Raw genomic sequence first — 22,680 nt, 5'->3', positions numbered from 1 at the left:
CACGGTAAGTCAATAACTAAATCCTCTTCCAATACTCTACTTCATAAATACCTTAATACAAAACAAAAACATTACAATTGCAATCAAGCTAAAAAGAAAAGCGCAAAATAAAGTAATATATCTAATGGAATATATTACTAACCTGTGGTACATCCTTATGAAAGTAGTCTTATTTAAACACACACTAAAGATTTTTGATCCCTTATTTCCTTTTAAACAGACACACACAATTTGGTGCAGTGGGATAACACCCTTAGTGTCACAGGAGAAATTTGACTGTGGAGGCAATGCAAACAGATATGACTGAATATAGCAATAATAAGAAGTTATCATTAATATGTATTTGTTCACATGTTGTGCCTTATTCTCCTGGCAGAAAAAAAAATCAATCAAATTGCAAAAGAGGCTAAATTAAGCTGGGAATCAACCAAAATAATTATGCCATGTTCTAGGGTGTTGATGGCTGTCAGTGGGAAATCACAGAGAATAGTATTTACTGTTGGTGGGCTACAGACAATTATTCCTCGACATCTAACGTTTCTCAAAAACACATCAGATCTAGCCGTAGCTAATTGTGTCGCAACTTAAGCTAAACCTGTGATTAATACAATGTCTCTTTCTGAATATCAGAGTTACAACCCACGGGAATGGGATATACCATTTGGCTACGAATATTTACAAGAGGGCATCTAGAATTTTAGATAATTGTATTAGCCAAAGGCTCAATATTCCCTCATGTCCCTATCTATTATGTCTGCACAGTGCTGCTCCTTGTTTAAAGTCCTTCTGCTGCCGAGTGACTGCTACGCTGAATATATAGGCTACGTTCCAATATGGACTTACTAAGGAGAAAAATATTCAAGGAGTTGATGTGAGTCAATTTCCAGCCAGAGTATTGAACATGATTTTATATAATCCCAATCAGCATTATCTTAAAAAAGGAAACAATTATAATATAATAATGTTCCAACAAAGCATCATCTGTCATGTTTAAACACATCATTAGCTAAATTGTTTTTTAGTCAAAAGTAACAGAGATGATCCCTTATCTGGTTTTAGTCACTTGTGTTAACTAAGAAAAGTAAAGAGTGTCAGTCAGAGAGAAAACGGGTTGGTTAGTTAGATTTTTTGTTCATTTGTACATTATTAACTCCAACACTATAAATTAAGGGTAATATTCAAGTCCCAGACTGAAGGAAAATGTGGTTAGACATCTAAGCTTTCTGACTGAACAAATTAAAGACCCATGATGTCAGTGTGGGTCTCGGTTACCCACAATTACCACTTATGCTAAACTTTGTTTTCGACTGAATACAATTCACATAGCTATAAGTAGTCAATTTGCAGAAGAAATTACTTGGATGAACTATTTTGATATGCTTATATATGGGTGTGTAATATGGCTGCGTTGATACAATAAGAATGTATTAGTTTTAGTAATTTATACTAATTATACACTATTCCTTTCAGTTCCCCAGTAGTTGTCAAGTCAAGAGACTTCAGAGGGCTGCAGGTACATGTTAGACACCTCCATGAAATGTGGTGGTACAGCTGCTAATTTATACCTTCCAATGCACCGATACAAAGTCTTAACATTTCAACTGCAATGCATATTTCTGTCCATATAGAGAGCACCGTTTTTTTATTCAAAGTAAGCAGTGACCACTGTACTGAAGGTATACAAAAGAAACAATTGGTAATTTGTCAGATGGCCATTCTTCATACTTTGAAGGTACACCTGATGATGCTTATGGTACAGTAGAATATAATTATAAAGCAATTGTAATGCTTCAAGGTGTTTGACAAAGAAGTGGAGTATTTCTGTTAAGTGGAAATGTTTGTTAAACTTCCTATATTTTATTCACTTTTTTTTTTTTTTGCCTGAGAGCGATAGACAGAGCAAAGGAGGCATACTGCGCCAGAAAGTTAAACAAATGTGAAAGAAAATAATGTCTGAAAATCCTCCGCTGTCACTCAAATCAGCCTCTAGCATGTTTTGCTTGTCACATGACAAAATAACAAAATATTCATACATCCTTTCTGAACCAGTCACATTTTTCTGAACTACAGATGACATGAACTAATATCCTGAGGAAACAGACAGAAAAAAAGCTATTTTCTAAACCCACCCACCCTGCTGAGTTGAATGCTAAACAATCACAAACAAGGAGCCAAACATGCTCAGAAATGTAGGTTAAACTTTGAAGTCTTGTTAGCAGGTAACTTCGTTACTGTTCAGAGCAGAGTAAAATCTGATCAGAGAAACATCCGTGGTGAGTATGAGGCGGCGTGCCACTGTGCCTGGAAGCATCTTAATATTTGCACATTCTCTTATTTTATTATTCTGGAACAGGAGGAAGGAGTACATTATTTTTACATCTAATAATTTCCAGTATTAGAAAAACACAGACAGCATATTCTAAATAACTTCTTCACAGGTAAATAAAAGTTCTAAGTTCATCGTGTTAGTTTCAACTCATAAATGTAAAAAGAGAATAATGAGACTTGAGCTATCCCTACCCTGGAAAAAGAAATTGTCAACGATTCAAGGACGTCCTGAAAACCACCCTGACAGTGTCAGACAGAATCTGAAGAGTCCTTGGCACCGACCTCACAAGGAGAGAGTGGTTAATTCTCCGGAGGATGGGCCTCAGCACTGGTCAGCTCTGGCAGGTGGTGCATAAACCCAATCCCCCTGCATGCATCTGGGGAGGAACAAACAATGGACCACGGGTATGTCCTCTCTACAGGCCAAAGCAGGATTATTCTCCATCCATGCAGCACGATAACGAGGCAATTTTTTTTCTTTGGGACTTACCATTTGCTGTTCTATGCAGAAGGACACTGACTTCATAAGGCAGAAAGTGAAAGTAAATTCCTCAAGGAAAGAAGACAGAATGTAAACCCAATGATTTGCAAAATATCCCTCCATAATTTGTGTTTTGTATTGTGATCTAAAGGAGGCAGCAGACAAGACAAGAAAATTTTATAAAACAAGTGCAAATATACTCATTATAAAATGGTAACACCCTAACACAATCATTACCTCAGAGGAGACATTTTACAATAGTTATTTTGGTCTTTTTTTTATGCATTGGATCTACTCTCGGCTCACATCAAACACATTGCCGTTTATAGTAGTCAACATGCCTGAATAGATGGAAGTTTTCCAACCTCCTATGGCTTATGGAATTATCACAGATATTAAGGGATAACGAAGACCATTTCTCTGAAAACAAACAGCCTTTATTTCCTTCAAATCTACTTCTAACTAATCCAAACACCCCCCCCCCCCACACAGACACACACACACACACACACACACACACATACACAGAATGAAGCAGTCTGCACCACATGGATTTGCCTGAAGACAGTTCAGTTTGCTCACAGTGCAGCGTGAAGCTGTGTGGGTTTCTCAATGCCTTTCAAGCTGTTGTCTGGAAACAAAATATCTTCAAGTAGAATACGAACTTTATGTTTTTATACAGTGGCTGTGTTTCCGTCTTGCTTCAGCCTACAGCTATGCAGTCAGTGCTTGGTTCTCTACTTCCCCAGTGAGACAGTGACCTCTTGCCGTCCCAGCATTAAGTGCTTTCCAGCATTTGGGAGGTACGGCAGAAAAAGTCTTGATAACAATATACAGTTAGTTTTAAAAGGCTGTTCACAGCTGATTTCTTTCTGGTTTCAGTGCAAAATCGAAGAATCTTTCCACTAGGATGTGGCCACCCAGCAACGAGCTGGCACCCAGAAGGAAGGGGCGCAGACAAACCCTTTTAAAAGCCTCAGCCTTGTTAAAAAGGATGCATTATTGATAGTGCATCTGTGGGCTGACATAGTACCAGAGTGAGTAGAGCAAGACAGACGGAGAGAGGGAGAGAGGAGATAGTACGAGCATCAAGATACAAAACGTCAAAGGGAGAAACCATGACAAAAAGAGGTTATATATACAGCTCCGGAAAAAATTAAGAGACCACTTCAGCATTATCAGTTTCTCTGGTTTTACTATTTATAGGTATGTCTTTGAGTTAAATTATCATTATTTTGTATTATTGTATTCTATAAACTACTGACAACATTTGAGCATATACAGTAAATGAGCGTTTCCCTCCTCTGAATGGAGCTGCAGAAAATAGTGGCTATATTTATTATTAATGTTAGATAGAAATTACAGAGGTCTGTTCAAATAATTCCCTGTAACTGATTCCCTGAGGCTATTTCTGTGTACGTATGTGTGGGGACATAAAGGTTAATAGAAATAAAAATGCATACTTTGCAAACAAGCAAGCTGTTTGGAAGCGTGAGCCCAGCACTGATGTTTTCATTTGCCCAGTTTCATTATGATGCATTCATTTCGCAGCCTCTCCTTTATTAAATAGACCTTGCAATGACTTCCTAATACTGCATTTGGATCTTTGAAATGGTGACTGGCTATATTAGCCCGGCTCGACTAAACATTGCCCTGTAAACACCGGTCTCCCATTAATCTGGGATCACAGATCACACTGAGCCTATAATCCCACAGCGTTGATTTATTTTGGCTGTTTATGAGTGCATGTGGCTCAATTAAAATAGAAATCAGAACAGGAATTAGCTACAATGCAAGCTCAATACTAATGACCTAAAATGCAGAATGTTACAGTGGTACAGAAGAATACAGAAGGCAAAGTTTATTTGTTTTAGTTTTCTTTAAAGCACTTGGCTTGTGTTTTAGAGAAGCAATTGACAGTCTAATTCTCTGAGAGATCCTATCCTATTAAAACCACCTTGGGATTACCTTCACAGAGAGGAAGCGCTGATAGAGACGGGGGAGGAAGGATGAGGAGTAAACAATGGAAAAAAAAAAGATTTACGAGAAAGCTGCTCAAAACATTTCACAAATCGCAGTTTGTTTGACACACGGACATTCAAAAATAGACATAACAATGAACACAGACAGATGTGTGTGCAACAACACACAAGGCCAGCCCCACAAATATTTTATTATAGGCTTGAGTTGCTCATCAATCCCAAGGAGGAGGCTCACCCTGTCAAACAAGCACTATCTATTCCATTAATTCTGATTTCCTACATCTGGCCCATCACTGGCACAGAACTAAATGTCAACACTCCCCTGCGTCTCTTTCATCATGCAGTCGACTGTCTCACAACACACCGGTAAACAGCACACACCCTTAATCCACTGCCGCACCGCGGGACCCCTTACTGAGCAAAATGGCATTTCTGCAGAGCCAGCCTGAAAGTGAGAAATTATGCAGCCAGTGCACAGAGGGAGGCTTCGTGCTGACCCTGTTCCACTTCAAGACTCAAGTTTGCTTTAGTCACACTGAGCTATGAAGATGACTGGAAGAAGATGCCTGCAATCAATATCTTAGAAAAGACATTAGCTTAATAAGCATAAAGCTAAACTGGAATGGCTTTAAGGCCTTTAAGTGCATTCACATGCTTCTCGAATGGTCCTTTTCTAGAGTTTGAAAGTTGTTCTTCAACTTACAGTAGTCTGTTCATGAAGCTTCAGTCTTAATGGGGAACAGCATGGAGGCTTTTTACAATTTTGTGTTGTGTTGCTCAAACTTTTCAACAACACCTTGAAAGTCGTTATAGAGTTTTTGCGGCTTGAGAGAACGACGTCACATGGATTTTCCCAGTTGGACCATTTTTGTACGCAATGCTATCCTTTTGGAAGGATTTTTCAGTCAGTTGCCCAATCTCCCAACGTTGAGGAAAGTTAACCCTCAGTTTGCCCTGTCATTTGTTGTAATGTGGTATTCCTTGTCTCCTTGGAGTTTAATGAAAATATATCTTTTTATTGTTAACATGTAGACAAACAAACTGGGTTTAACACTTTGCTGAGGTGGCTAGTTTTACAGATGATAAATATGTGAGAAAATGAAACCTAGAAACTCAAATGCCATAGGCATACGAGTTGAGAGTATATTTAATTTCAAAGTAACACGATGGAGAGATGGAAATTGAACTATTAATTCTTCTAAGAAGACTAAGGCTCATTATGCAGAGGAGAAGACGCACTGAGGGTATGATGAGAGCGGGAAGTAGGAGGAAGAGAAGTTGCACTATTTTACTTAAAAAGGGCCTGGGGAGAGGGATAGATAAAATGATGGAAGGAGGGAGCGCTCACCAAAAAAAGGCACATTCTGCCTTTGTCTGTCTTCTAGTCTATGTATTAGCAAGTAATGAGCTCCTAATTGTGTAGCCAGGCCATGGAGTCACTGCAGGGGTTGAACATCAGTGTGAATGAACTTTATCTGCCATAAAAACTGGGACAAAGGCAGCGTGAGAGGAACAGAAAGGGAGCACAAGGTGAGTGGGAGAAGAAAGAGAGGGATTTCAGATAGAGACACTACATTAAGGAGAAGGGGCGAGGGGGGAATGATTTGGGGCACTACAATGGAAATGTTTATTCAACAGAATGCAGATGAGGGAAAAGTGCCAGTGGCCTCTCTGTCTCTACCTCTTTATCTGTCATGTCTCTCCTTTTCTTTGTATAATGTAATATCTACTCTACCGTATGGTAATGAGTCAAAATGGGAATAAGTCAAATGGAGGGCCTTCGTTTAGCGAGTGTATGAATAGTTTTCAGCGTGGCAGCTGATGTGTAACTAAAGGTCATTGCAAGATTTAAGTCTATGTGCTGTCTGTAAAAGGCCAACCTAGACACAAAAGCTATGTGACAGGAAAAGACATGAACGGTGATGAGAAAGGTCACGAGAGTACTAGGTTAGCTATATTTAAAACTGATAATTACAGTTGTGGCAATGAGTTCACAGAATAGAGACTCATTTTCTTATACTCTCTGTTAGGTTAATCTCTTTCTCCGCTCTGTGGAAAATAGATGTGAGGTAGATGTGTTTTCCTGTGGGTTAATGTGTTAGACTGTGTGCGCAGTTGCGCGTAGACTATTTATTCAGCTAAATCCATGTCTACGCAATGGCGGTGTCGACAGCCCCCCGTTGTGTATCCTGGTTTCCACTTTATTCATCTTTGCTGGTGAGCCTTATTCATCTGGCTTCACTTCCCCTCTGAGAGATTATCTGCATTACTCAGACCCGTAATCCTGTTAGACTTACTCACACACAGACCTTAATGTTGTCATGGTAATGGTTAAAGTGTACTCTCACACTGCATTGGGTTATGAACATCCTTTCGTTTTCACTGGATAACAAGTCATACTGCTGCTGCTACATATCTCATGCAACCTCACGCTCAGAGCAGCGGCGCCTTGACCCCTTCATACATTCTGCCGGGTCAATATCACTTTCTTATCTGACATTCTTTTTCTGATGATTCAATCGTTTCTGATGGCCCTTGCTTCAACCAACCAGGAGAAAAAGGCACAAGGTGCTATTTTAGCGGCTGGTTGACCAGGTGAATGAACGTGCATAAATCAGCCTGGGCATTAGCGCCATACACCTCATTTGTCTCCCTGAAGCTTCACCGGTGCGTTCTGTGGTAATCGAACATCGGTTGGTGGCTGTTGTGGGTGGGGGTGGAGACGGCTAACTTGACAGAGACGCACTGTTCTAAGGGCTCTGCATGAAACCGGCAAAGACACCAGACCAAATGAAAACAAATGGCATTCTTCTAAAGGTAGCTTCCCTTCTTTGAGCTTCATTTTATAAGGTTTTTCTTGGTTGGTTTATTCTCCTTCATGTGAGTGTGTGGTGAGATAATTGGGTTTGGTTCCAGACTCTCACTGGTGCTGCGTATCCTTTTTTGTGGTGAACTGTGTGCAGTCACTTTTAACTAACAGTGTATGTGTGTTCATGTGTGGCTGTATGATCTGTATATCTGTCCTTAGATGAATAGTCCTGCCTTCCACTTTCTTACTGTGCACTTTTGTGTAACAGTTATGTCTACACGTCTACCATAAATGTATAAGCGCATATGTATGTGTGTATGTGTGTGCTAGTGCAATGAAGAATCTGAGGTCAGTCAAGGAGGAATCTCTGATAATCCATCATAATCGGTTGCTGTGCTGCTACTTCAGGACAGATGAGCTCCTAACCCATTGCAGACACGGTGGAGATGAGAATCACATGAGGGTGAAATGTGATGTTAACCAGCTTCATTGTTTTTGTACAACACGTTTTTGATTTTATTAGGGGCTGCGTAGACATTGCAAGCAGGTCATGTTGTCTAAAATAGCGAGTGGTTATCGCAAAAGCATTTTTTCATCGGCTTAGAATTGTCAATCGTGAAATTTAGCTGAATTGAAAAATCACAACACCTGTTTCTTTTTGTACTGAATCATATATTTCACTTAAGTTTAATCAACACCAATAAACAACAACATGTATTAAGATTATAGCTTTATTTAGAATATTATTAATTTGTATTTCAAATAAGCAGTTATAACCCCTTTGATCGGTTTAGGTTTTGTAGGTTTATGTGGTTTTCCTAGTTGCATAACTGTATAAGGACACTATCCATCTACAGTATATAAAGTTAATAAAATATTCTTGCCTAATTACAAATATATCCGTACATGTCACATCACTTTTGAGCCGCGTCGCAGCGCACTGTCAGGACATCAAACGCCTTGGAATGTCATTACACAAGTCTTCAGAGTGCGCTAACTTTTGAAGTGCATTAATACAAAGCTCCATCAAACTGGGAAACCCACCAATCCTTCATTTAGTATCTAGAGTCATTAGGCGCAGGACAGTCGGGCTGACATATCGTCCTGGGCATAGAAGAAATTAGTCAAATCTAAGGCCTGCAGCTTCTCATTAGAGAAGACTGCACAGAGAAGACTCAATTACCATCTCTGACACAGCAGACCCTGGCAAGGCTAATGGCTGTGGCCCAATAATGACCTAAGACAGGCCTGAACTTCCTGCCCTCTCCGCCACTCCAAAACAAACCCTGCTCTTCTTTCATTTGCCCTCCACTATCTTTATTCTGCTTTCCCTAAAAAATATCAGAGTGAAAAATTGGGTTTCTGCTTTGTATTCCTGAGGAGCAGGAGCCTTATTCTGTCTTGGTATTCATTGAACAAGTGTAAAGAATTCATTTTGTGGCCTAGTTCTCCTGCCAAGCCATGGTTGACAGGGAAGCGGCATTAAGGCAATTAACATGGGTTTTGCATTTGATTTTGGCTGGCGAGACTGCCTCTGTAAACAGCAGGCGGGATCAGGTGATTAGTTCCTGTGAAGATGAGCGCCTCGCCTCCCCTGGTCCCCTTCCAAGAGAGGATTACCCTTTGTATATATTGTGCATTCACACAGCACCTTATACATACACACACACCCACACCCACACACACACACACACATATACATGACTATACTAGAGAAGAGAGAGAGAGAGAATGAGGGGGAATCAAAGAGAGTGCACTTTAAGAAAGGGGCTGACAGCTCAAAGGGTTAAGCCTTGTTTTTGACAACACAGAGGTAAAGTCATGTGTCCTTTCACACATTAACTTCCTCACTCTGCACCGCTTCACCTCCTGCAAACAGACTTCAAATTATCCCTGCTTGCCTTGACCCTTTTATCGTCCATTTAACACAGAGGCTAATTCTTTGGATTCAGCTCCCTTTAATAAGCAGGTTCTCAGGTATGTAATAATTGGAGATTCAATATCAATATCAAGGGGTCTTGAGTGGAAGCTCTGAAATTAATTGTGACAAATAGGCAATTATTTCAAGTCAGCTGAACTGAGATTGATCTTATTTGTTCATTTATGCACTCGCCTGGAGGAGTAGCCTCAAGTGCGTAATAGCCTTCACATCACTAGATTGGAATTTCACCTGAGAGGTCGCTAAATCTGAAGTGTTTCCGTGTGAGTGAGCACGCAATAATAGGTGAAGAGAATTCCATTGGCTCTGTCAAATAAATGTCAATCTGGCCCAAGAGAAGGGCGGGTCACATCAATCCCTTGTACTTTAGTGGATATTGGAGAATAACTGAGGGTTTATCTGTCGCTCTGTCTTTTCTGGCCAAATACTTGTGCTCTCAGAATATGTTTTCTAAAACTAGGCATGATGCGGGCATGCAAAAATGTCCTGGCTCAACTATTGCAAGCGATCTTTACACTTAAAATCTGGAAAATAATCTGTCAGATTACGATCAATAAGACATACGGCTATATTATGTTCAGAGCATAGACTGTATGGTTCAGGGGGGGCAAAAGAAAATTCTGTGCAGTCTGCATATCACTGAAATTTCACACTCTGCGGCACCTTAATTATAACTGTACATTTCAATTCGGCAAATAGCTTGTTTCATGAGCCAGCATTTTTTTTGCATAAGTCTTGGACTTAAAGTTTATCCCTGACCTATTAAGCAATTCTAAATCACTGTGTTGTTTTATAGAAGGGGAACAATGTTTCTATAAAACAGCCTCTGTAATCCCAAAGATGAATTTTATCTTGCAGATGAATTCATTAGCAGCAATGCTATTAGGACAATTTCAATACTTGTCTGAATTCATTAGTTATCACACTTAAAACATAAAGGATAGAAACAGGAATAACAAGTCTTTGTGATTGCAATCAATACAACTGTGTCTCGTCAAAATAACCAATTTAGTCATGATTAGAGGTTTGGAAAATGGCATCTAATTACAGCATCCGAAACCGGTGGATGGAGTCGGGCCACTCGCTGGAATGATGAAACTGCCAGAGCTGTATCACAATTACAAAACAATTATGCATGAGGCTAAAGGTGTACCCACACAAAACTTCCCTACCTCATAATCATCTGAGCAGGCATTTGGCAGCTGATATGCATCATCTCCCTACGCCAAGGATAATCATTGGAAAGTCAGTAAGATAAACACACTAAAAACGACAACATATAAAATCTTTTTAACAGGCACCACATATTAGTCATTTATATTTCTTTCCAACTAATGTATCTTTTGTGGCATATACAAACAATCAATCAGTAATAGATCCTTTATTTTTGCCTGAATTAACAAAGTAATTGTTCTCTAAGAAATGTAAGGTCCTTTTGCCAGGCCCATAGTCTTTTTGGTGCATCAGCGAGGGTCAGTACACCTTATGTTTTCTGCATTTTTCTCTGGATTTGTGTTGACCTTTAAGGTACTGTTTGTTTGGTTTGACAGTGGAATGCTGGAATTCCAGTCCAAAATAGCCTGTCATTGTGCACACTGGCTGCCACGGTGGCTGTGAGACACAGTACAGCAAATGACTGCTGATCACGGGGGACAGCGGGGGTGCCAGCTGTCAGCCTGCCAGGGCCCGTTCCCTCTCTGACAGCAAGCAAAGCAACACAGGGGACACATACAGCGGGTCGCTCTGCTCTCAGAGGGGGCACCGTGGTTGAAGATAAAAGTGGGGAATCCAAGGTGACCGGCCAGGACATAAATGAGCAAATGTGCTGTGTAGCTAAGCTTTAAAGAAAACAGATAACTCCATAGTCGCATCCCAATTTAAAGTATGATTTCTCCAAAGAGTGCATGCTCAGACATTCAACGCAAAACATCAACAGCTCCAAGGTCAAACATTTCTGAAGGCTTAAAATTATAGACTGGCCTGCCTGACACCACTGACCCTATTAGACTGCTGCTTTCATTTCAAAGTGATAAGTCTTCCTATAGATTTCTGATCTCAAAACTATAAAATGCAACAACTTTTAATAGCCATAATGTTTTTTAAGCAGAATTTCAGTATATATAAAAATGTAGCTGCCTATAGGCTACAAAAATAAAATGTTCTGTGTTATAGATTAAACATATTAGTGGCAGGACATCCTCTGCACTTGTCAGGACTGGTTGGATATTATTTTACACTTAACATCAAGGAACATTATGAGTGTGATGTTCACCATGGACCGTCTCTCTGAGGATGCATCTCCTGATCTGGGACACATCTTTAACTACTTTTCAGTATTTTCAACTATTTGAAAGTGCCTTAAGCTTGTTATTTTTGATTTAATAATATTGAAACAAGATGTCTGCGTTACATTGAACAGTTAATAATGTCATGTAGGACCCACATGGGAGGCAGGCATGGCCCGTAATACAGCCCTGACCTTGCATTGTGTGCAGATCACTCATGTAGTTTACTGCTTGCTTCGGTGGTTGCTGAAGTAGTGCAAGTGACATACAGCCTGCATCTGAAACCATCTTATTTCATCAGTTAAATTACTTAATTGACATTAAATACACAAATCATGTCAGATGCGATTGGTAACATCATTATCTTTTTCCATCCTTTCAGTCATGCTTAATTTAAATTAACTTTTGCTTCTGCTCTGACTCATTATTCCTTGCTTCTTCTTGTGAGCGGTTTGCTGCTTTGGAGAGAATGGAATACTTTAGCTCCACTGTTTGGTCATGGAAAGGGTGTTGTTTATTCTAAATTGTGAAATAATCGTATCCCAGTTGAGGAGAGAAAACTGTTTGAATTGATCGGAGGGCAATAGGCTCAAACAAGTAATGTTTTTTTATAAGTTACATCCCTTCTCCAGGAAAAGAGAGTTTACATTATTTATATTTTACAATCCGCTGTAAGTCTGGACGTTATTAGGTAAATATTCTGTCCCCTTGTGCGCTTTGCCTCTAATATAGTCTTACTCTCATATTCAACACAATATCCTGAAATGATCTAGACATTACCCTGACAAGTTGTTTTTGAGAAGCAAAAGTCGAAAATCATTCAGACAGAGCATCAAAGTGTCTTTACTCAAACAGTTCCCCATCACAAGTTATGTGCTGCCTGGAGCAAGTGGGTATGTCCAAGTTATTTCCAGAAGAAAAAAAAAATTAGGGGAAAGAAGAAGGGTCAATCATACAAAGACGGCTATAAAAAAGTCTAAGCGCATGCCTGACAGCACAACCGTCCTACAAATTCAAGAAATGGAAACAGACTTGGTTGCAACTGGACCGTGGTGTTATCATGTTGGGCCTCCTGCACACTATACCAAGGCACTGACAGCAACAATCTGAAAATGCCCCTGAATAAAGTACCTGCTTCTTTGCTTAACTTGAAAACAAACATCTCAGCACATCTCAAGTTACCCTTGGACTGGAACCGTAGACAGTCAAAATCAATGTCCAGCACAGTCTGTCCTCATGGTAACCTCCACTGGGAATAACTATAGATAGTAAACAATGTACTGAGGAAAGTGCTGAATGAATACTAGATTTGGTGAACAGCAAAAGTGTCATGAAATCATAAGGCGACAAAATGTAAAAACCTTATGGCTAGTCCTAAAAAGTACTTTCTTCAGGAAATAAGCAGATTTTTCGAGGACTCAAGTTTGATTTCAGCAACCAAGGACATGGTGGATCCATAGTAGGCAACCATCAGGGATCAACAAACCTTCTGCATCACTGCATGACAAATTAGTAAAGATCAATCCAAAAATCAATGTGTAATGAGCTGTCTTCTAACTTTTTCCCATACATTTTATTCCACTCTGTTTCTCTCTGTCTACCTGGATCCATAATATCCCAGGGTTCATGAAACATTTAGCCGCATGACTTAAAGAGTGAAAAAGCTCAAAGATAATGGACACCAAAACTACAATCCCACATAGAACACAATTCAATATGGCTTACGCCTAATGGTGAAAGATCCTTAACTGTACAAGATGCTCTACTGGTGTACTGTTACATTTGCCTTATCAATAATGAAACAGAATCCACGCAATATGTGCCTGTAGTAGTTAAAGCTACACTGTTATCATAGGCTGAAATGTGACTCCAGTCATGGGGCTTTGTTTAACAACTATGGGAACTAAAGCCACGTTGGCCCTCCTCAATCCCTGGCCTTCTCTGTGCGACTATTGCTGGATGCATATCAACCGTGTCAGCCAGTGCAAAAACACAACATCTCTTTCTCTCTCTGTTTCGTGTTCCAAAGACACGCAAAGATAGGCACAGACACAGGGCTTTTTTGGGCCAGCTGGCCTGTCTCTGGGAAGCCACATTGCAGAAATACAAAGCATCATAACCAGGAGACAATGGGATTCTGTCTCCCTGTTCTTTGGGAGAAATGACCTGAATATTTGGTCTTTGGTCATGAAAAAAATATCGGACCACCTGGCCTGTGTGTGGAATGGTAATGGTAACACAGAGCAGGTAATGGAGCACATTTTTATGTTGATTGAGGAGACAATTCAGTGTGACTATCAGTTTTCTTACTGAGGCGTTTAAGGGATGAGAACAGTACAGCACAGTATGGTCTCTTAGAATCTCAGATAAAGGATTTGTAATTTGTTTTTAGATAGCACAGTAGCGTTGGGCTGAGCAAGGCGAGCCAGTGAACAACCCCTGAATACTTAAGCTTTGTGAGCATAACAGCAACCTGTGAAGCATGAAGGTTTCTTCTTAAATTCCTCATGAAAGTAAGACATGGACTTTCAGAGCTCTGTGAGATTACATATTCAGTTTAAATGGATAAAAAAAAATCAAGTAATGAGAGGATGCGAACAAAAGTGAATTGTAATCTTAAACACCTTGAACTGGGGTTGCAGAAAACAAGGGTTAGATATAGAAAACATTGTTTTAGAAAAGAAATCTATCCAAAGCAATATTTGAAAACCAAACACATAGCTGTACAAAAAATGCTGTATTAAAGGCAAATTTAAAAAAAGTAGCCTGGTATTGTAATTTAATTAAACATTAGGAAGGTTGCCACATACATCACAATGATGACCTTTAACAAGCAATAATCATCCCAGAGTGTACAGGGAAATAACTGATGCAAAGCTAATTCATCTTTCCAACATTGTACCTAAATTCATTTATATCAATATTTCCCACTGGTACATGGCCAAGCAGACAAGATTAACAGCTTAAATATAATTTCAAGCTAGACACCACAATACCATAAACCTTCCCCGTCGGTTACTGCATTGCAACATTCCATTGTCAGTGGGTTGTGTTTGTATATCATGTTGCATATTGGCATTCATCTGTTGCAGTGAGTGCAAGGCTAGGAGTCCAGTCCAGCTCAAATCAAAGTCCAAGTCATCCTCTGCAGTCATGCTCTCAAAGGGAGTATAAAAAGTGGCCCGGTTTCATCTCATAGGACAGATGCTGCACCTACACTGGAACACAGGTTTTAAGCACCTACCATTTGTTTTGAGCCTAAACATGTTCAAAAACTAGCCTAGAGCAAGAATTATAAATCTAATCACACAGCTGAAGTTTCAATGGGAAACTAGGAGTGATATATGCTGTGAAAAAGTGGGATATTTCTTAAGCTGTGCATCTTACCCAGGATATCTGGCAAGTTTACAAAACTTAGTACAACATTTTAATGGCTTTTTACTCTTCCAATTGGCTTTTGCCAGCTGATGCATGACCCTGTATACTATATGCCTCATTAAGTATGTAAAGTAGGAGCAAGGAAAAAAACTACATATAAGTATCAAAGCCATAGTCATATACCTTATTTGTCTGATTTGCAGACTGTCCATTGTTCACAGCATGCAAAATAAGGTTTAGGCTACTGTGCTGTGACTTTTTGACATAATCTTTGACCAAGACTATGTTGGCCATTTAGAAACTGAGTTATTGCATGGTGAAGATAACTGCCGGTCGCCTTATCAATGTCAATTCTGTGATTAGATTTGTAATAAAAAGGTATTGCAACCAAAATAGATGTTGAGATAGACCTGTATTTATGTCAGGCTTATAGATAAAACATAAATCCCTACAAATGGAAAATATTGTGCACCCAATTTAGAAATTATATTACCGGTTTATTTGTGAGTTGGAATCCCAATAGCAATGACCTTTCAAAGGACAACTGGCTTGGCACCAGCACACACACAGACACACTGTTTAGATGATAGTGTTATTATTATTATAAGCTAATAAATGGCTGATGCACAATTTGTTTATTCAGAGCTGACAACACCTAGGGAATACTGAAGAAAACAAACTGCAATAATATAATAGGAGAACATTTCTGGCATCAATCATATGTGTAAATGCTCCAAAAGAGCAAAGGAGGGTGGGTTTTGTCAGTCAACACAAAAGCTCTGTTCCACACCTCATGATAAACACTTCACTTGCACTGACAAAAAAAAAACATATTCACATGCACATGCTTGCCATGTGGAAGACAGTACACACTTACCAGGTGTGTCCTACTTGTGCTCAATAACCAGTGTTAAAATGATACGATGAGAAAAAAAATCAGCAGTATTTGTTTACACAGTGCACGGGCCTTTTAAGGCATATATAAAACTAAAATTGCAGCAATAGGATTTTTTTCCAAGCATAACTTGTCACGGCAGAAACAGCACAGGTGTTACTAATAACTTTCACAATGGTTCTGTCTATTTGAGTGTCTCAGAAGGCCATGAAAGTGTGACAGTGAGCTTCAAGTATGCACAATATCAGGACCATAAAACCAAACTAACTAGGCTAAAAAAAGTTCAGCCATTAATATTCACATTGCTTAAATCTGTGCCTTCCCTACTGTTACATGTCAAAACCTCCATGACCTACAGTACCAGAGCATCTAAGAGCTTTTTCACCTATACACCAATCCAATGAATCCTGCAATACTTATTGTGCTCATTAGGAAGTATTCAATATGTGACATTAGTTAACCTGGAAAGAGTCATCCCTAAATGCTTTGACCACTCTCTTAAAAGTCCTCATGTGAGACAATACAAGTTGAACACACACGCTATCTAATTGGTGTAAATAAACTATTAGGGTTGTGTGTTCAACATGCATGCATGTTAATTGGTAACAGTATATTATGCTACAACTTGCAGTTTTAACCTACTGCACACATGTTGAGCCTTACACTGTATTTGAAAGAAGTTATTTTAAGAGAAAAGGGACTGCATTACCATACAAATAGTTTTACTTCATTGTCACAATTACACATACTTCCGAGGCTGTTACCTCTGAATCACTGATTATCACACACGTGTTTCTCATCCTCTCAATTATTAACTGCAGCTCATCAATGAAATGGATGGTTAGCTTTTCAGCACACTGAAATAACCAGAGGATAAGTGACTGTTTGGAATACCAGCTCCAAACTAAAGCTGCTTGGTTAAAAGGGGTAAAGTACAGACTGGAAGTCCTTTGAATTAAGTGTCCTCCACCGGGCCCCAGCCTGCCATGGCGGGGCTGGACAGATTGACTTGTCAACACTGTCCTGTCAACAACCCCTCGGTCATAACCTAACCCAGAGGAAACTATAACCCCATCTCAGTAAAACATACAGTACAAGGATATGTCATGGAGGGTGTCAGTAGCAAAACTATTCTCACGCAGAAGGGGACATGCTCCCATTCGTCATGCACGGAAAAACTCTAAAACTGCTCACACCGCTGCAGCAACTCCCAATTCCCAGACAAACCCCGTCCAATCGATAGAAATGAAGGTCGGCTAACTTTTTTTCATACAAGTTGTTCCAATACGTTTTTGCATAATGCTACTGCTCGTCGAAATAAAGAAAACATCCGAACCGAAACGTTACAGCAGTTTCAGAGAACATTTCTCAAGATTTTTCATTGCGCCCCTTCGTGCAACCCACCAGTAAGCATGACGGCGCCGTGACAACAACATTAGTTTCCGTGTGCTTCTAAACACTTACCAACAGTTCTTGAGCCTGACCCCGAACCCAGCAGAAGGTACCAGATCCACATCATACGGTTTCCGTCTCCCCCCGGGCTGCCCTTGTTGTCCTGCCCCGCCGCGGGGCCGAAAACTGTGGGCAAAGAAAAAAACTTATCCGACACAGCTCAACTACTGCCTATTGTAGCTTACTTATACATTGGACTATTTTTTCACCCGACGAAACAAGAACAGTACATTTTGCTTGAGAGTAGTGGGTTCGCGTTGGGACAAAAGTATAGAGTCCGGTTTTTGAAGTGGGAAGGTCTACAGGCTTTAGCTAGAGGGGCTTCGGGGTGGCAGCAGGCAGGCTGGGGAGTCGGTCGCATTGGTGCTGAGGGAGGCGGAGTCGGAGGCAGAGAGGTGCAGAGCAGAGGTCCGTCCAGTCTGAAGCAGCGGTTCCTAATCTGCGGGCTAGAAACCGCTAAAGGTCCCATCTGGCAAAACCATGTTTGACTGCACCGTTATTCTGAAGTGTAGTTAGCTCAAATTTGATCTCATCTACGGATATTCAGCAGACACGACACAGACACAGGTGAAACGTTTATCAATTGGGTATAGAACCTCCAGCTACTAAATGAGCGGCGTAGCTTAGTTTTCTCTAGCCTAATATGAAACAGATAGGCTTATAGAAGGCCAGGACGAGGACAATTTAAAAACTAATTTCCCCAGAAATACCAGATAAAACTCTGCATGGGAGTATTTTTTCCGAAAATTAAACACTCTTACTAACGAAAGTCAAAGATAACCACACAGGCAGAAAATAACATCAACATAATAAAGGCTATAATGAGGTTATTTGTGAATCTCATAATGTCTTATTATGAAAACATTCCCCCCTTCATGCTTCTGATATGCCTTTTATAATGAAGTATGTCTATATGGGTCTCAATGAAGTATAAGACAGACCCTTTGCTTAAGAGATATTATGCAAACTCAAGTCTATTAAGTGAGTTTACATTTTACACATAGGTCTGTTGCACCTTGTCTGTAATGTATGCCTAATATCAAATTGGAGTAATTGTGTCATGTCATTATGTCATCATTTCGAGTCTTGAGCACACAGAGATCAGAAAATGAGGAATGATAAATCATTACAAATCCAAATGAGGAGTCAGTTCAACTTTTTAGCTAATTTCTGTCAATCCTCCTCAATTGTCACCTTAAATCTGGATTTTTTATCTTTTGGTTCCTTCGAAGACAATCAACCAACCTTATTAATGATATTGACGACAGCTATTGGACTTTAAACTGTTGAAATATTACAACATAGGGGCAGTCCATGTTGTTGTTTTTTGTGTTATTGTTTTTATAGCTCCAACATTTCAAAGCCATTTTTCATGCAAAACAAGCTCACTTTACCTCTGAAATTGTCTAAAGACATCCAGGCTCATTCCAGCAGTTTTGAAACAATCTTTCATAGAACGTTTGCCTGGGCCAGGCAAGCCAGTCAACTGTATGTAAAATATGTCCTCCAACTATGACGAAGGGGTCAAATGCAGCTGCTTACATCATTCTCTATTTGAAGGCTCCTTTTGATTAATGCTGATGACAACTGAAACATAACAGAGCAAATTCAGGGAAAATAAGTTGTAATTTTCCTAAACACTGGCTCACTTGTCAGGCCATTGACTGTTTTTGGCGCCGACACCAACATGATTGGGGGATTGGATAGACATTGTGTGCACCTTTTCAAACCTGGGTAGAAAGGATTAAAGGTGCCCTCCCCTCTGTATATGTATTCACAAAGTGTTGTGTTCATAGTGAAAACAGGAAGGGGAAGAGCAGCACTCTCATTTTCATTTTAAATTCCTCTATCACATTTCTATCCCCCCGACCTGGATAAATATTGACACATTACAGAAATAGTTATGGTTCACCAGGATGTAGCACAACAAACAAAATCAGAAACCAGCCCTGTATTGCTGAAGAGTTTTCAACAGTGATCAAAAGTATTTTTGAAACTACGTCAACAGATCGCACAGGGGGAAAGTATTTGGAGTATTTTTTTAAATAAATTGTTTGCCTTGATGAAAAGTTAAAAGAGGAAAATACATTTATAAAAACAAAGCATTAAAGAAGTCCATGGTGTTGGCACGGAAAGACACTTCTTCTCTCTAATTGTATTTCTGCTGTATCTTTTCAAACACCAAGCTCTAGTAACTTCCACAGTGGGACATTAATATTTTAAAAGATAGAGAACTGTCCATGCACAGACTACACACACATACAGAGCTACAAGGCAGAAAAGAAGGCTTTGTATTGGTATTTTCATGGCCATTTTAGTTGAATTGAATTAGAGAGACAGAGAGAGGGATGGAAGGACAGGAGACTTCACCTATCAAACCTCGCTCCTCTTTATCATAGAGCCGCAGCTGTGTGCAGACCGACAACCTCACTTCAAACAAACCCCTCCTTTTGATAGCATGCTAACCTGGAGGCATATGATTGGGATGAGTCCCAATATCAGACTCCTCCAGCTCACTTTATATTCATCCACACACTGCCTTATCAAACCAAAGCCTTGTGCAGACTCATACTCCAGGATGGGGTCTTGGCATGTCAATCGGATCTGTTCAAACTTTTTTTAAGATTTCAGCTTGATAGCTTCTGCAATGGCCTGTTGTCCTCATATTCCCCTGTTGTTGCCTGTAGGACCTTATGTATATCACTCTGTTATGATGAGCCCTGATATTCAATGGTTGTGCCTGTGCACTGCATAAACATCTACAGTTGGCAGATATGAATATTTTAATGAGCTAACAAAAGCATGAGACCCCTCAACGCAATTCCTAAATACAATCAACACTAATAAAACTAAATGCTTGTTGAGGAGGGAGAAGATTTGTCAGTCAATGTTAAATGGATTTCCTTTTGGTCCCCTGGAGTTATCATTAATGTTAATGCAGAGTTGTCTCACAAATTATACAGCCTGATCCATGAACCAGAACAGTATAATCTGTTTTTGGGGGGCTCTGGGCTGCGAGCTAGAAGCAGAAACTGGCTCAACTGTATTACTGATTGACACACAGTGTTTCAGTAATGCCCATCAATTAGTTTAGGCTATCTATAAACAGCTCAGACCTAATTAGCCGCCGGCCAACAAATGGACTCATTAGGGGATATTAAAGCCTAATATGAAGGTTGTTATTGACTTAATCGCAGGAGAAACCCAATTAGGGGCCAAATTTGGAAAATGACTCTGAGGTAGGGAGATTGGCAAAGAGGGGAGGAGGGGGTGCGTAGCAACCTGGGATGACTTTGCCTGTGGGTGAGTGGTGGCATTGAGAGGGAGAAAGATTCAGTCAGAGATGTAGCAGGAGGTAAGGCAATGTGTATCAGGAGAAATACAAAGGAAGTTTGTGTGAGTGTGTGTTCGAGTGGGTGGGGAGAGAGAAAACAACACTTACAGCGCAGCAGGGAAGCAGAATGAGTAAGGTAGCCGGAGGCAAGTAAGAATATCAGGAGGTGGATGAGGAAAGCGAGAGATGAAGAAGGTGTGAGAATAAAGCAAAGGGAATCAGGGGAAATATCGTAATAGAGAGTGATCGCATAAGAGAGGAGAAATTAATTGAAATAGAATTTTATCTTAAAGAGTATTAAATGCAAGTGTAAATATACTTTTAAAACAAAAGTAGCTGAGTCCACAGTCCGCAGGATATTGGCACCTTCATTTGAGGTTGAGCAATAATGCAACTCATGACAGCTTAGTATGAAATGTCCTTGTCATGTCAGAGTGCCATCGAGGTAGCTGCAAAATGCCAAGGCCCTTAAAGGACGAGTTCGCTCTCTGGAGTGAGTCTTTAGATATTCATCTTATATTTATTAACCTGCGTATCAATGCAAAGGACATCTTTGTGAGTGAGTGTGTGAGTCACAAAGCAATAAACAAGGGAAAAATAGGAAGGAGGACCCATCAGGGGACAATGTGCTAATGGTTTCAATAAATGTTAAGGAAAAAAGTTAAATAAAATGACTTACTTTGAGAATATTCAAACTGGCTAATACGACCAATCATATCAAAACGTATAGCAAACACACAAAGTTTCACATTCTTGCAGAGTTATGCTCACAACGAGTCTCCTTAATGCTTCTCCTAATGCATCAATTAAATAATCATTTAACTATTTGACCAATGCCTTTTTCCAATGACATTAGTTAGCAGGGTCTGGCCTGGAGGCACTGCAGGGACATCAGATAGGCATCAACAATTGAATCAGATAAAGAGATAAAAAGGGTAGTTTGTGTGTGTGTGTGTGTGTGGGGGGGGGGGGGGGTGGGAGGGGTTGCGCGCACTCCTGTCAATCTATAAGGCCCAGGCTGAGAATCAAATGAGAAACAGATATTGATTTGGGATTTCAGAGGCACCGGCCAAAAACAATTTGAGGAAGAAACGCCTGAAGAATCAACAATTACTTTCTTAATTAAGCTTAACAAACTGATGTACAGATTGAAATGGGTTGCACAGCAAATTGCAAAACACAAGGGTGATAATAGGTACGACAAATATAGCATTAGCATAACATTAATGAAGTGAAAACAACCTAAGCATTTGACTATCAAAGAATAAATTCAATCTCTGGGCTATTTGAGTAAATGCTAATAGATGCCTTACCATTTTGTATAGGACATGTTTATTAAAACACAGAGTAAAGGTTATAATGGACACTCGGTAAAATACTGAAAACACGACAGCCATTTAACTTATTTTTGACTGCTGAAGATCAGCCCAAACATAAAGTTGGAAGATTGAGTCTCTGTGGTGAACCGGCACTAAAAAACAACAGTGCTGTGTTCATTATCACAACTGGTTTTCATACAACATACATACATTTTTAAATAACCGCTTCAAACAAGGCCATGTTCAGTTTAGAAAAATGTAATTTCTCACACTTACAAGTAATTAGGAGACATTTGCTTACTGTGAGCACTCATCAAGACATAATTCCTCCTATGGTGTCTTACTCTAGAGGCAAAATATGAACTAAAGTGTTGCTTGTAGTCTCAAATGTAACTCTAAATGAGGAAATAATTGAATTTGAGTTTAAAACAATAGTTGATTAAAGGGAACAGATTCACAGCGGGCGGCATGTCGGATT

General features: G+C 39.8%; 1 protein-coding gene across 1 annotated transcript in view; it reads right to left on the bottom strand.

The window, feature by feature from the left end:
• Positions 1-17,892, bottom strand: part of ldlrad3 (low density lipoprotein receptor class A domain containing 3) — a 65,692-nt gene extending 47,800 nt beyond the window's left edge. The window contains 1 exon segment of the mRNA XM_063909919.1: positions 17,562-17,892. Within this exon segment, the coding sequence (XP_063765989.1) occupies positions 17,562-17,616 (55 nt within the window). The 5' untranslated portion in view covers positions 17,617-17,892.
• Positions 17,893-22,680: the final 4,788 nt, after the last annotated feature.

Source organism: Eleginops maclovinus, chromosome 2, assembly GCF_036324505.1.
Source record: "Eleginops maclovinus isolate JMC-PN-2008 ecotype Puerto Natales chromosome 2, JC_Emac_rtc_rv5, whole genome shotgun sequence".
Taxonomy (NCBI): Eukaryota; Metazoa; Chordata; class Actinopteri; order Perciformes; family Eleginopidae; genus Eleginops; species Eleginops maclovinus.
This window is presented reverse-complemented; position numbering and strand designations above follow the sequence as displayed.